We start from the raw sequence: 16,476 nt of genomic DNA, 5'->3' as shown, positions 1-16,476 counted from the left end.
CGGCTAAAAATCATAATATTTGTAATGATATATCATATTCTAGACTTGACATACAATAAACAATGATAAGAATTATTGTTGCATATCTGCAGTGATTTTCTTTGATCTTTCTGTGGTGATAATTTATCCCATAATATCACATGTGTGATAATACTTTCCAAACATGTTTCAAAGTTTTTACACTCTTTATCATACAGTTTTAAAGAACAGTTTTATGAGCTCATAAGTATATTAAATGGTTAATTTATCAAAACCTGCATTTAAAAATTCAGAAGTCTTAAGTTAAACCAAATTGTCCAGGGTATTCTTAGTAAGGTATGTCAAAGGTCATGGTTAAGTGACTTTGTAAGGCTGGTATTTTTTCTTTAGTTTTATGGCAATCAGTGCACATGGTAAATAGCATAAAATTACCCTTAAAGGTCTTATGCAAGGAGATAGCTAATTAAAATGAACAAATGTAGTTCTATGTATGATGTATATAGAGACAATAATATTTCTTTTCTTTTTTCATTTTCAGGAACTTTACGTAGGTCTACAGTTTTAATTTTGGACTCATGCACTAGGAATATCATATCAGCAGAATTGTGCCACTGAATCAAAGGGAACTCCTTTTTTTTAGGTACGCATGATCGATGTAACTTCCTCGATGGTGTGTTGGCTATTTGCCCATGTGTATTTCGGGGTATAGGTATGTTTAGTCTCAATTTTCTTTCTTAAAAGCCGCATAAGGGGTATATTTTTTCTGATCTCAAATTTTGTCTAAGCATTAATCTTTTTTCTCATTCATGAATTATCTGCTGAGAGTCTAGTTAATTAATTTATTTAATTAAAGCTATATAGTAACATATAGTGAAATTATTTCCTTGTGTGAGACCTAAAGAAAATCAGGTTACTCATTTTTATGACAATTTCTTTGATTTCAGGAGTAGCCTCCCCTTTTAAAGATCAAAAATGGTGATTTTACATTGCGGCATGCAGTCTGGTCTTCAACGAAGAGTTTTGACACCTGTAATACCCATATTTCTACCATTCACCTCTGTAACCTTTGTTGAGTTCATCAGACTGGTAAGAAAAACAATATTGTTAATTGAAATAATTTTATCAAGATAAATAAAATAATTAATGAAAAAAAAATTACATGAACACTGACTCCCTCATATAAGAAAATGTCACATTTTACACATTGCAATTATACATCATTTACATATTCACATTTTCCCCATTTACACATGCAGTTGAATAGATTTAGTGCTTAATAATACATAGCAACAATTATTACACGAATCCTAAGACAATTCACAAAATACATGAATGCATTAAACTGTGAAATACAGATTTCGTACATTTAATTAAAATGCACAGCATCAGAACCCCCCCCCCCCCCCCCTTCACAATCTTGCAACTTTCTTTTTAATTCAAAGTCACTAGGCAACACTAAAGATTTCCACTTATTGCTTTTCTGTCCAAGACAGGAAGTTGAGGAACAAAGTTGACAGGACATCCTGAACTGTCTTCGCTACCAGCTTATGAGGGAACCAGCTGCAGTGGACAAAGTATGTTACATCATAGGATAATAGGTAAGTCTCCGGAGTAGTGTTTGTAGCAATTCTCGTACTTGGTCCTGCATCGAAGATTCAGGACTATTGATATTTATCTCTGCTTGGTTTGGTTCTTCCCAGAAACATGTTACTGGTGGTGGTCCCTATATTCTTCTGGCTTTTGTGGTGAGGAATGTTTCATTTCTAGCTCTTTTCTGATCACATTTTGTCTATCTAGCTGTTTGTCTGTCTGTCTGTCCATCTGTCTGTCTGTAAACTTTTCATATTTTCGACTTCTTCTCTAGAACCCATGGACCAATTTCAACCAAACTTGCCACAAAGCATCCTTGAGTGAAGGGGATTCAAGTTTGTTCAAATAAAGGGCCACACCCTCATTCAAGGGGAGATAATTGGGAATGAATGTAAATTTGATGGTATGTTTTAAAAATCTTGTTCTCAAGAACCACTGTGCCAGGAAAAATGAAACTTATGGAGAAACATCCTCAGGTAGTGTAGATTTAAATTTGTTCAAATCATGAGCACCGGGGGGAGGGCGGAGCCACAATGGCTGACCAAAGTTTAACATAAAAATATATATAGGAAAATTCTTCAAAAATCTTCTTCTCAAGAATGACAAAGCCATAATTGATCCTATTTATATGGAAGCATCCTCAGGTAGTGTCGATTCAAGTTTGTTCAAATCATAACCCCCGGGGTAGGGCGGGGCCACAATGGAAGATCAAAGTTTTACATAGAAATATAAAGCAAAAATCTTTAAAAATCTTCTTCTCAAGAACAGCAAAATCCTGATTGATCATATTTATATGGAAGCATCCTTAGGTAGTGTAGATTCAAGTTTGTTCAAATCATGTCCTCGGGGGTAGGACGGGGCCACAAAGGATGATCAAATTTTATATAGAAATATATAGGAAAATTCTTTAAAAATAACCTTCTCAAGAAAAGCAAAGCCATGATTGGTCAAGGGACTACTTTTGGATTTAAACTTTTCAATAAAAAAACAATTTTTACTTTTTCCTAGCCACACACAGGTGAGCGATGTGGCCCATGGGCCTCTTGTTTTTTTTTTTTTTTTTTTAAAAATGATCAATCATTATATATAAATAAATCAGTTGTTAAAAAATTTGCTTCATATTTGAAGTGCCTTAAACCGACCCTCTGATGAAAGTGACCAGTGTTTTTTGCACCTTGGAAGGTTTATTGGTAAAATATAAGAAGGAAGTTATGATTTTGGTGTTACTATTGTTGTTATTTAAGTTTGATTCGATTTTTATATTACGAGTATTATGAAACTGTTATTTTGTTACTGACCGATGGTTAATTTTAATTGTGAACAAATGTACAAAGATGAGGAGTATAATATAGTTGGCTATGTATAATGCCCAATTTTTGAACATACTATGTAATAAATATTAATAACAACCTTTGAATAATTGGAAAGACAATATTATAAATATGATAGCATTTTTGTACATGAGCAGACATTTTTGAAAGGAAAAATAAATTATTCAATTGCATTAAAAAAAATAATTTGTTTCATATTCTTGCGAATTATCAGATCATTCTTCTATTATTTAAATACTCTGTCATTATGAAACCTTGTTAATAATTAAGTAAATATTAATTGTACATTTGCACCAATTTTTACATGGCATTTTCACACTAAGAATGCCACGTGCAAAATTATATACAGGAACAATTCTGAACAAATATATGCAAGTGAGTTGTAAATTTGATATGTAATGCATACATTACAAAAACCCATGACAGTGTTCACTAAAATGAAATGTATGGACTCTTATATAAATACTTGGTATATGTGATATGGATATTATGGATGATATTTTTGAGAATGACACAAGTAATGAAAATTTTCAGCATTGAATTGGATTCTTGAACCAGAGCCATGTGAACCTGGTCCACCTGTACCTCTCATTGAAGACCTGTTAACATCACCAGAGTATGTTCATTCTGATACCCCTATGGTATGGTTACAGCATGCATTATCCCTGAATCCATTAAAAGAGCTGCATTGGCAATGAAACAACCCAATGTGGTCAATTGTAAGGAAACATAGCATATCAGCTTCCAACTTTGGTGCAGTTCTCAGTTCTAAGCAAAGGAGGTAAGACGTGTGATTAAATTATTGCGAAATAGACCTTTAAAATTACAGTCAAACTTTGTTATCTCAAACCCATTATCTCATATTTCATGGATATGTCAAAGTAATTTTGAAGTCCAAACCATTTATAAAAGACTGGGACATTTTATTCTTGATAACTCTTTATGTATTATTCTTGAATCCACGGATATTTCCAACATTTTTCTTGGTCTCATTGAGTTTGAGATAATGAGGTTCGACTGTAATGACTAGATATTTGTACATAAAGATGCAGGAAATATAAGATTAATAACCAAAAATCATATTTTCTTCTCCAGATTGACATTGTCACTGAAGAAACAGCTGATGTCGGCTTACAATCTGGAGTCCATCAAGGCTGTTGCATGGGGTATCACTCATGAAGATGATGCTTTGAGAAAGTATGAAAAGGACTTTGATGCAGCTGTAGAGCAGTCAGGTATACAGCACAAAATAACATTCATTCAACCTCTGACATGTTAACATTCAATGTGTCAAAACAAATAACAGGACTTATCCTGGTAAAAAAACAGAAATCAATTACTGAAGTCTAATTGTAAAAAAAAACTAGAAATATGTCCATAGGACATGAATGCCCTGCCGAGGATATATTAGTAAAGCAACATGAAATTTGTACATGTATAAAATTTGATCAGTTTGGTTCAGGCAGGGCTTATAGTTAGTTGGGAATAAAAATGTAGGTCCAGCATCCAAAGCAAGTCTGGTAGTGTCCATCCCTAGATGCATCATCCATGCAAGTTTGGTTCAGGTAGGGTTTATAGTTACTTGGGAATGAAAATATAGGTCAGATCCAGCATCCGAAGCAAGTCTGGTAGTGTCCATCCCTAGCTGCATCATCCATGCAAGTTTGGTTTAGGTAGGGCTTATAGTTACTTGGGAATGAAAATGTGAGTCAGATCCAGCATCCGAAGCAAGTCTGGTAGTGTCCATCCCTAGATGCATCATCCATGCAAGTTTGGTCTAAGTAGGGCTGATAGTTCCTTAGGAATAAATCTGCTCCAAAAACTTCAACCTGGTCACTCATCTGGAAAATGTAGGTCAAATCCAGCATCCGAAGCAAGTCTGGTAGTGTCCATCCTTAGATCCATCATCCAAGCAAGTTTGGTCTAAGTAGGGCTTATAGTTCCTTGAGAATGGACCTGCTCCAAAAACTTTAATTTGGTCACTCATCTGGAAAATTTAGGTCAGATCCAGCATCTGAAGCAAGTCCGATAGTGTTCATCTCTAGATGCATCATCTATGCAAGTTTGTATCAACATGTAAAGTTTGATAACACCATCTTGAATGGTATGTTTAAAACAGAGCTAAACACTATTTAAGAAAAGTCAGGTCAAGGTCAAAGGAAAGGTCAAGGTCAAAAAATGTTGATGCAGTTGCATAGCTCTCATCAATATCTATCAGCATATGAAGTTTGATGAAAATATCTTGGATAGTTTCTTTGAAACTTAGCTTTGAACAGAGCTAAACACAAAGTGGGACGGAAGGACAGAAGGACGGAAGACGGACATGACAAACACTATATGCCCCGGCCATATTCATGGCGGGGCATAAATATTCAGTTACCAACATATTCCAGAAAATTTGCTTTTTGAAGTAGAAGGATTATAAAAGCTCTACTTAGACTTTGTTTGCATTACAAAATCAATTGTATTATGGTTTGTTTGCATTCAGTAGTATTATAATTTTTTCTGGAAAGGATATGGTTGCATGAATCCGGAGTGTTGGGAGCTTCACCTGATGGCTTAGTTGTTCGACCACCAACATGCAGTGTATTTTATCAAACTCCAGAAGCCAAAGACGCCATTCCTGATATTGTAGAGGTGAAGTGTCCATATACAGCATCGTCTTCAACAGTAGCAGATGGGGCACAAAATTTGAAGGATTTTTCATAGGTAAATAACATTAAAAATCTGTATTGTCCAGTACTTTGAAATTAAAAAAATCTTGGTGAGTAAATGATTTCAAAACATGTATTAATTTACAAGTGCAGCTGTTCAATATGGTATGAAGATATTGAAAAAGGAGGGGATATATACTGGTATGACACAACTTAAGTGTTTTTTGATTTTTTTTTAGATCTTAAACAAGATACCCTGTGCCTGAAAACCAGTCACCCGTACTATCATCAAATTCAAGGCCAGCTACACATATGTAACAAAACATTCTGCGACTTAATTGTGTGGACAAGAGTAGACTGCATTGTGATTAGAATAGTAAAAGACATTGAATGGACAGCAAATGTTCCAAAGCTGATAGATTTCTACATTAACATTTTCATTCCAGCACTGATGGAAAACTGAGTTCTGGTTTGAACTTCTTGACACTTAGTTTTGTACCTCTAGAATTTTCTAACAATGGAAAATGGGTAATCATGTTAAATGTGTTGAATGTTCCCAAGTCTCATAAATGTATGATATGATATGTCACAATCCAATGAATCCATCATAAAACTTCTGGCTTATAAGACTTTTAAATAGCAATGATGATTAATAAAATCTATGTACTACATAAAAAAAGAATATCAAAATTTAGAATCATTTTATTAATGAATTGAAGATGTTTTTCTGAAAGTGAAAATGTAACATTTTTGTCTTTCTTAATAGATAAATTGTTGAAAACATGAATTTGTTGAGTTGTGCTTTAAAGGTAAATATACTTTAAACTAGAGATTTAAAATTATAAGTAAACCCTCTTCCAAATTATATTGTCAAATGAAGAATCGAATTGCCAAACATTCTTGTAATAAATCCATGCTAAACAAAAGGGATTTTCATTTTCTGAAGTACATGTATTACAACATACTACAAAGTTAACAAATATAACCATTGACATTGATAACAAATCAAAATTTGCTTATCCCTTGCACTTTGGTATGAATATCTTCACTGTTTAGTGTATACTGTCACACGCCAATGCAAATTTATAATAAGTACATGTATCTTTAATTTCTTTCCAAAGTGGAGCTTGCAAGTTTACAAGACAAGAACAGAGTTGAAATATTTTTGTTGAGATTGGTCTGTAAGTAGATGGTATGTGACGGAGAATCTCGTAATTCTTTATCCTCTCGTTGGCTCTTTCCACATGAATAAGTGCTTTAGCAATCTTGTAACAGTGCTGCTTCTTGTATGGTAAACTGGCCTCGTGTCAATAAAAGAGCTTTTATAATTAAGCAGACACCCTGGGGCAACTGGTCATGAATGGTGAAACCTTTGACCACCAAAATAAGGTCTCCAGCTTTGAACTTTCGTAAAACTTGGCTGTGACGTACAATAGCTACATCAGAAGTAGAACCTGGGTACAGCATGGAGCAAAATGTAAGTGCAGCATTTGGAGGCACGCAAGTTACTGCTTTAAAAGTATGGCAACTTTTGTACATACTGTAGGCCATGGCCTGATTATCCATATGTGTTGGGATGTCCTGGGTTGTTTCATTTGCATCCATGGATGCTCTAGCAGAGGAAAAATCCTCAAAAGATTTTGGCAGAGACCCTGAAAAAAAGTTGGAAAAAAATTAATTTGATTATTTGTAATTGTGTAAAAAAAATTGTGTTACAGTCAATCTTTCAAGAATACAATAAATTTAACTGCATTAAATTTTTGCAAGTCATTATGATAAATTTTAAAACAAACCTTTGCATTTAAGCCGACTTGGAAAACATTCTGCGCTACATTCTACACTACGCCATCAGACAGCATCTTGTATAGGGAAAAGACCACTAATTATTTTCCCATAGAACTCCATACAAACCTTAGGCCCTCTCAGTACTTTACTATGACAATTTCAGAAAAATCTTTAGCATCATTTCAAACTTTGTTCTAAGCCCTAACAAAAAATACTGAAAAAAATATATGGTCCCATGGCGTTTATAGGTCAAAATTGCAGTTATTTTCAACTTATAGAGATTCGCAGTAAATAACACGCGGCATAAAAAATTAACCCCCACTCCTAAAATCTTCCCTGGCATTTCTATAGTTTCTGTAATATTCCCTCATCCCATCATTTATTTCAAAGGTCATTAATTTTACTTTAAAATGAAAACAATTAAATACCTGATTTCAGCCAATGGCGTAACGCCTACCCATTCAGTATTCGGTTTAATGTTCCATAACAAACAAAGCCATGTGTGCATCCGGGGATTTGGTGCTCTCATTCCTATACTTACATACTTACCTGTCCCAGAATTAGTCAATTGTGGTAATTTCAAAGACTATACACCTACCTGTGAACATGTATGAAATTTGAGTCCTGTGACTTCAGTGTATTGGATACTGTGACCATCTCAAATGATGACACCTTACTGCTACCAGCACAATTCAAAGGAGTGAATGACGTCTGGGCCGGTGATGATATTTGGATATATTGGTGACTGTAATAAATAAAATATTTGTACAATGAATTGTTTTTGTGCTTTGATGTTAATAAAGTGATATTAAGTCAAAATTGAGTCAATAATTTCATAAGGGTGGATTCTACCCAGAATTAGGTAAAAAGCTCCAAAATTGGATAAATCATAGTTAATTAAGCAAAATTCAAAGGTTTTAAAAAGACTGATATAGAATTTTTTTTATGCTTATGCAAAGTATATTTTTTAAGACTCTGATATACTAATTGATTCTTATCTAATCCCTCCTATTGCTTAAGTATGTACAAAAAAGTTTCCCCACCGCCCAGTGAAAAACACTTAAAGAAATAGCAGGTGCCCCCTTTTATTTTTGTTTACAATTAATTTAGACAAGTTTAAATCAATCCTTTTGATAACAAATCAAAGTTCAATGTCTGTAGTCTTATACATTACAATCAGAAGCTACTTTTTGAATTTTATTCTAAGAAAAGGAGAATTTAAATAATTTTTTTTAAAAATTAAAGAAAAGCAAAAACTGAACCCAAAATATACTTTACAATAAGAGGCTGGAAAGTTAATAAATAAAATTTTTACCTGCAATGTACAGAAAACTGTCCGACAAAATACATCGGGTGGGTAGGGAGTCTCCATTTTCTTCTTATATAAAGAAAATGCCCCTGCTGATCAGAGACCTAAACTCCCAAATAATAACAAAATATGTTAACATAACAGTCAATCTAAGATGTTCATCCCTCAATGGCAACAAGTTTTTATTACAGTAACTGATATTGTTAGGAAATAGGAAATCACAATTGGAATTCCTTTAAATGTACCTTCTCTTCGTTGTATTTTTAAAATATCGTGGATTGATATTGGCTTCCTTTTACTAGACTCTATTTTTAGGGCAAGCAATTCCTTTTCCAGTTGTATTTCTGTTGAGAGGCGCTGCATTTCTTGAGTACAGTTAAATGTGCAGGATGCTGAGTAGTTGTGCTCTGATATCAACTGAAAATATATTGTAAATCATGTACAGTTAAAAGAACTTTATATTTTATTAAAAATTATTGAAAATGTTTCAGTGTTGGTCATTTGTCATCATTGGTGTTTTAAATGAGCTTTACTTTTTCTTGATATTGACATTTTGGTGCTTGTGGAATCTGCAACTGGTCCATCTGTGAAGATGACAGGGACTCCTCACTTTTGAGTTTTTTCCTCCTTTGTAAAATAATTAAACTTGAATTATTTTTTTATTCAGTTGTAAGCTACTCTGTTTATACATGTACCCTTTTAAAGATTTTTAGTAAAATATTCTCAATTAAACTCCACCCACCCACCATCCAAAAACAAGATGTCTGTCATATTTTGAGAAATAATTTCACCTTTTTGTAGATTCAGGATCAGAGAAATCCATGGCCTTTCCTTCATTCCATGCAAAATATGCAGGGTCCCCCTCCTTCTTACCATCCTTAAAGTGGCAGGAGCAGATGCGATCATTCTGATCTCCTGGTTGGCGATCAGCTCATCTAAAAATATACATTATACAAAGACTGAGTGAAGGAGAATTAAAAAGCAAAACATGTTCATTTAGCATGTTATTATCAAATAGCCTAAATGACTTATTTTTTCATTATTTTTTTTTTTAATGTTACATTTACTTGCAAGTACAAGATAACCATGTGCATAACATTAACTAATCCGAGATTCCTCTGACTCTAACCCCCGCTTTTATATTGTGACTCTAGAAGTAGAATCTCTAATTTTTTCTTTATTTCATTAATTTGTGTCGTCTCCATCATCTGTGCTCTTTGTTGAATTAGAGCAACTTGTTCCTCTACAATGGCCGCATCCAATTGTACATATCATATGACATTTTTTTGACATCGTTGACCTTTTTTTTAGGGGGGGGGGGGGGGTAAAAATTATACTTGTATATTTCTGACTTCAGTCGCTCTTCTTCATTTGCAAAATACCGGTAATTTCGTTGAAAACATTTTGATTGTACAAACAAGTACTCTTAGGCTGATATGAAAAAATGTTTTAGTTTCTGATTGATAATATCTATATATCGGGTAGTATTTTTGAAGATAAGGTCTTTCAACAATCTGTTGGAAAATCCATGGGTATATATTGCGCCCCGTTATTTGAAAACCTATTAACTTTGTATTTATATGAAGTAAAATATATCTACTATATAGAATATATCTACAAACTGCCACATGAGAAGAAGAAAATACCTTTTCATTCACAGGTTAACTTGATATATATATCCTTCTTGGCTGAGGAGCGGATATCCTTAAATTCTATACAAGATTTACATTTTTACAGTCGGTAATATGACTGTCAACAGGTCTTCCTCTCTTGGCTTCGGTCGAGGAGGGTGAAAATATTTTAGGAGTGTTTTTGCCTGTGCGAAAATTGACATTACATGTTTGATGATAGATGGCATCAGCAGCATGCAAATCATTTACAGCTTCTATTCTACCATAAATTTGGTCTGCCCAAGCGTCTTTTCTTATAGAACAGATAGATTTTATACTAGTCTGGAAATCATGAGTTCGCACAGGATATACATCATACCCTCTTTTATTTTGGTTGAGTTTGGCAGTCTGTCCACAGAAGAGGCAGTGGTCACGGAATGAAAAAGTCTGTTTTGACCTGAGAATAGGTGTGCTTTCAGCAGGAGGATTTGACTTGCCTTGTTCTCTCTCTCTAAGATATTTCCCGATTTCAAATATATTTGTAAATTGACGCCTGCACTCTGTGTGTACATATTGTCCAGGATGTGTGCGTATATGGCTACCCCTTTTCTCAGCAGCATTATTGATACCTTCACTGCCCTTCCCACGAAGACAAACAAGCCCAGTTTGATCCCCCGACTCACAAATGACACATTTTTCTTGTCTTTCCATTTTCAAAAGAATATTAGAACAGGTGTAAATAAAATGAGAGGAAAATTTCAACTAGATATACCTACAGCGTCACATGACGATAACTAATGGCAATTTAACAAGAATGGGTGTCCATACACTGAGAAAGCCAAAATAAGCAGTGCGGTGTTAAAAAATCATTTTCACTCCCTTACTTGTTAATTATTTCCCATAAAAATAATGTTTTACGAATAAGCTCTTGATCAACTGTTATTTTCAATTACATTACGGCCCCTATCAGGAATTTTAAATGAATCCCAAATGCGTGACGTTCAGATTACGACGACACGTGTTGAGACTTCTCGGCTGTACCTGTATTTTGTCAATTTTAGGAGTTTAACGTCTCGTTTGTTGTTATAGTTTTACAACAGGGTCACATTGATTAAAATGCTTACACACTTGTGTCAATGTACATCATGAAACAAGGATAAATTAGCGTCATCTAGGCAATGCATATGCAATGACTACGTCATCACTGAAAGCACGCTATGACAGCACAGCGGTGACAGAAAACGAAGGGCGCACTCAACAAATTTCTTACACAAAAATATAATATTTCTCACATTAGATAAAATTAGATTTTTTATATGTTGTTTTACATACACTAAAGAGTAGTTTGCCAAAAAAATTATTTCTTTTGCAATTAGTTACAGGTAAAATTTAAATTGACTGGACTAATATAAAAGCGGGGGTTAGAGTCAGAGGAATCTCGGATTAAACATTAACAAACGGTAACAGTATTTGGTAGTAATAATACGAAATAAAATGTCATAAAAACAGCTGTTAAACAAAAATTAATCTTGCTACAAATTGCACAGTTTTTGTAGTATGTACTCTTCATTATTCTTCTGCTATATTGATTACTACGAGATTTAACTTTTTAGCATGCATGTATAAATACTGTATCTGACAATGCAGCATCGTGACATATCGTTACAAGTTCCTACAAATTTTGTCAATACATCTACGTTTACTGAGTTTTTTCCCTAGCAGGCCGAAATATCTCCATCATGTCACCAGGAACAACACTCGTGCATCTCGTATTTAGTGCTGCAATAAACAAACTGATGTGTTTTTTCTCACCTGCATGGTTTTCCCGACGCTTCAGCTACTTTCGTTATTTCTAACCAATGAAAATTGTCCTTACTTTTCTGTTGCGTCATGCAATTTTATTGCACGCATCACTGAATTGTAGAACACACATCACAAGATTTCGAATATACATCACAAGATTATCGAACATGCATCACAAGATTTCGAATATACATCACAAGATTATCAAACATACATCACAAGATTTCGAATATACATCACAAGATTTCGAACATACATCACAAGATTATAGAATATACATCACAAGATTTCGAATATGCATCACAAGATATTGAATATACATCACAAGATTTTGAACATACATCACAAGATATTGAATATACATCACAAGATTATAGAATATACATCACAAGATTTCGAATATACATCACAAGATTTCGAACATACATCACAAGATTATAGAATATACATCACAAGATTTCGAATATACATCACAAGATATCGAACATACATCACAAGATTTCGAATATACATCACAAGATTATCAAACATACATCACAAGATTTCGAATATACATCACAAGATTTCGAACATACATCACAAGATTATAGAATATACATCACAAGTTTAAGAATATACATCACAAGATATTGAATATACATCACAAGATTTTGAACATACATCACAAGATTTCGAACATACATCACAAGATTTTGAATATACATCACAAGATTTTGAATATACATCACAAGATTTCGAACATACATCACAAGATTTTGAATATACATCACAAGATTTTGAATATACATCACAAGATTTCGAACATACATCACAAGATTTTGAATATACATCACAAGATTATCGAATATTGCAACGTTTGACATGCCATATAAGGCTACACTTTACAAGTAAATTTTACAGGGCCTGGATATCGAATATCTGAAACATTTTCCATCGTGTTCATGTTTTTCTTCACTCTTCAACTACAGTCCAGCTGGACACTTATTTCTGCCGACGTAAGTATAAGGAATCCCGATCTTTCAGCTGGCTTTATATTTTCAGTGCATATTGCATATTTTTTATATGCAAAGTGTTTCTTTCAAAAGTTTGAATTTATGGGCTCCCTGGGTCACGGGTTCTGTTGTCACCTATAAAATGGAACTCTGATTCTGTAATGAAAATGTGTGAATTCCTTTAAAAGTTATTGTATATTATAGCAGAAGCCACAGCCTACATCAATCATTCTGTTGATCTCTGATCAGCATAGGTACGTTTCTTGCATTGGACCACACAAGCTTCATCAGTGACTAAATTTTGTTATAGACGGGGTATGTTGAACTCTGCAGACCCTGGAGAAACATTATACATTACTTTTAACTAGTGCTCTAAATTCAAAGTATTTGTTTTTAAAGCAGGAATAGGGAGACATTTTCAATTAAAAATAGCCTTAATCATCCTTCTGATGAGCCCAAAACACTGTATGGGTCGACAGTCAGGGTGTCAAAGGAGTAAAGTACACACAGTTTTTGTCCAACAGAAAGAAGTCACAATGCCGTTCACCAAATGAAATCAATGTGAAAGGAGGGACTACTCCGAAGTAAAGTATTAACAAAATGATAGGCGCTAAACTCTCTCTCTGCGATCGAAAATATTTTTTGTTTAAATCCAAGTTCTTTTCGTTGTTTGCTTTACATTGCAGTTATTATAAAAATAAATGTTAGAATGCAAGAGGGGGTAATGAATTCCTTTTCAATATTGTTGAATGGTTTCTAACAATCTGGCGAACTGTCAAACACTGACAGCAAACAGAAGAAAAAAATGAAAAGACAAAATGTTTATTTTACAGGTTAGTCTTGACGTCATTCTTGAAACTTTAGAGAATGGTTGACATGTCGAGAATAATCAAAGTACTCAGACGTACAGAGAACCGGGCTCATTTACAGAGTAAAATGAATTTTTTTTACATGAATCAGGTTTATATTCTGATGAAAAAAATATTTTAAAATTATAAGACACTGCCAGTGTGTTTTTCAATCCTAATACCACGGTCCGATTTTGTCAGAATCAGAATTAATCTGGTACCGCAGCTGAATGTAAACAAACAGGCCAGTCTGGTTCCCTCTCCTGCTTTACCTCGTATGTGTAGAGAACTACGATAACACTGATTATCAAAAATCCTTACGCTAATGAATTATGTTCTTTGACTTAGGACTGAAGTTTTCAAAGTCATTATTACTAATGTTTTATATAGATAAAACCTCGTTTTATTTTTGTTGCTTTATTTAGCGTTTGCATAATCTCAAAGGCGGTTGAAAGTTAAAGAACTATATTTTTGCACGTAACTTTAAAATGGCGACTATGGGGTTGACATCCTGCCTTGAACAGGATCACATAAGCCGGCAATTGCTCTTTGAGCAATAATTAAGCCCGGCTAAAAATAAAGAAATAATTCATTTTTATTTAAAGAGATTGTAATTGAAATAAACGAGAATAAGGACATACATTGCAAACGCTGATAGCAGAATACTAGTATTTGAAATTTATTTTCTATTAACGTCACACTTCTGATAACTTTAATATAAGCGACAGAATGAAACCAGAAAAATATTATTTAAATAAAAATTAAAAACATTTTAGCTCCTTCCAATTCTATGTGCCTAAATATTATGCTAAAATTAGTGGAATTCAAGTGCAAGTGAAATTATTTTCTATAAATAAAGGAATCAATTTAGAATTCCCAGATCTATATTTGGTTCAATGTAGAAAAAATATGACTGTATTTTTGAAGAACTTGGAACTTCTACCTTCTGGAAATCCAGTTTATACTTGCAGTTCACTATTTAAAGATAAAATTCTTTAAAATATTTCAGAGTTAAAATAACTTTATTTTGAGTTTGATCTACCCACATTTACTGGAACCCTTAAGTTCATAAACATCCTAACAAAGATCTGTTGCAGATTTGCAAGGTGCAACAAATGCTCTACTAAATACTTTCTCATCTTTACTTCTTACAAAAATATAAAATGCTGTAAAGACAACCTTCAGGCATACTGTGCAACAGCATATATTCTAGGAATGATGTAAATCAGGTGTAGATCTTCAAAAACTGCAAAAAGCTATTAGAACATTTTAATCGCCGTCAAAACGCATAACCTTTCTAAACTTTATGCAACCATTCCTCATGATTAATCAAAATAACCCCTTTTAATATCATCGACAACTGCCCCTTCAATAAAATATGGACAAAAAATTGCTTTGCTCCTGTAACGTGTTTATATTGTTTTATGGAATTTTGATTTTGAATACAGTTCGTTTACTCCATATGTTTAATTCCAAGATCAAAGTCCATTTAACAAACACAAGTCGGGAGCGGATCAAACAGGGACCTCAGAAACATCAGAGGTGGGATCAGGTGCCATGGAGGATAAGCACCTCTGGCGACCGGTCACACCCGCCGTGTGGTCCTTGTCATGACCGGGTAAATGGAAAAATCCGTAGAAATTTCGGTGTCTAAATAAAACCTAACAACCAGTAAGAAAGGCAGCCAGCGTTTGAATTAACGATAAATTGTATTTGCTGACTTGGCCATAGATTATATTTGTTGACTTGGTCATAGATTGTATTTTCTGACATGGCAACTGTGTCGACCATAAAGCTTGCCAAAGGGTGGCTTCAAACGAGATTCTTATCCTTGTTTCATCAACTCGTTTGTTTAAAGCTTGCCTCGTTTGAAGAAAATGATCGTACTTTAATCATGCTCTTGCGCCCCAAATCAACTGGGAAACATAAATTTCATACTGCAGGTAATAAGGGTATATTGCCACTTAAAGAAAGTGGACAATAGAAAAGCCTATAAGGTCAGTTTTTTTTCACAGAGTTTTGTTTTTTGGGTTAACACTATTGTCATTTTCCAGTAAAATATCCAAATATGTGCCAGACTCTGTGGTTTCTGAAGAGTATATCCAGAAGCCGCAGCATGGTCTTATTTAATGAAAAAAAAACCGGATTGCTTAATCATTGACGAAGACTGTTTGTACGTTATTTGTTGCCATTTCCACGTATAAACTCTTTTGTGCTAGGATGTAAGCTCTAAAAAACGAAATAAATGCTCTGATATTGGCATCTTTTTATAGGTTTTATGATTAGGCTGACAAGAAGCCTCTCTACTTAAAGGGTCGTCCTACAATTACCCTGGTCATCATTAGAAGTCAAACGTGAATATAAATACTAATTTGAATGAGGAAAGATACCAAGGCCGTGTATAGATGGGTATCAAATTTGTGTCAAGACAATTAACTAAATAAATCATGCATTGACATCACTCTCTATTTCTCACTACCGGAAGCTTGCAAACGTGAAAGATTTCTCTGAGATACCAGGTCCTAGGCTCAATCGATATTCCCCCAAATCAGAGTTCATCATTGAGACATCCTCA

At 33.9% G+C, this 16,476-nt stretch overlaps 1 protein-coding gene and 2 long non-coding RNA genes across 5 annotated transcripts; 1 reads left to right on the top strand and 2 right to left on the bottom strand.

Annotated features, from left to right (window-relative positions):
- The first annotated feature begins 948 nt into the window (after positions 1–948).
- LOC134277432 (uncharacterized) lies at positions 949–5,834 on the top strand. Of its 3 annotated transcripts, none has more exons than XR_009994253.1 (6): positions 949–1,065; positions 1,473–1,577; positions 3,435–3,681; positions 3,996–4,135; positions 5,414–5,609; positions 5,794–5,834. It is a non-coding gene; the product is annotated as an uncharacterized LOC134277432 (long non-coding RNA). The 3 variants fall into 3 exon arrangements; XR_009994255.1 differs by having other exon boundaries at positions 958–1,065; positions 1,469–1,577; XR_009994254.1 differs by having other exon boundaries at positions 965–1,065; positions 1,422–1,577.
- A 650-nt stretch (positions 5,835–6,484) lies between these two features.
- LOC134277433 (uncharacterized) lies at positions 6,485–8,748 on the bottom strand. The gene is made up of 3 exons (XR_009994256.1): positions 8,655–8,748; positions 7,938–8,084; positions 6,485–7,206 (listed from the first exon to the last, which is right to left on the bottom strand). It is a non-coding gene; the product is annotated as an uncharacterized LOC134277433 (long non-coding RNA).
- Positions 8,749–8,752: 4 nt separating this feature from the next.
- LOC134277423 (uncharacterized) lies at positions 8,753–9,731 on the bottom strand. Its single transcript, XM_062759754.1, has 4 exons — positions 9,440–9,731; positions 9,182–9,275; positions 8,894–9,065; positions 8,753–8,757 (listed from the first exon to the last, which is right to left on the bottom strand). The coding sequence occupies exons 1-4, from the start codon at positions 9,469–9,471 to the stop codon at positions 8,753–8,755; spliced, it is 303 nt and encodes a 100-aa protein (XP_062615738.1). The 5' UTR covers positions 9,472–9,731.
- Between the last annotated feature and the right edge of the window lie 6,745 nt (positions 9,732–16,476).

Source organism: Saccostrea cucullata, unplaced genomic scaffold, assembly GCF_032062105.1.
Source record: "Saccostrea cucullata isolate Sc308-1 unplaced genomic scaffold, CSIRO_AGI_Scuc_v1 ctg98, whole genome shotgun sequence".
Lineage (NCBI taxonomy): Eukaryota > Metazoa > Mollusca > Bivalvia > Ostreida > Ostreidae > Saccostrea > Saccostrea cuccullata.
This window is presented reverse-complemented; position numbering and strand designations above follow the sequence as displayed.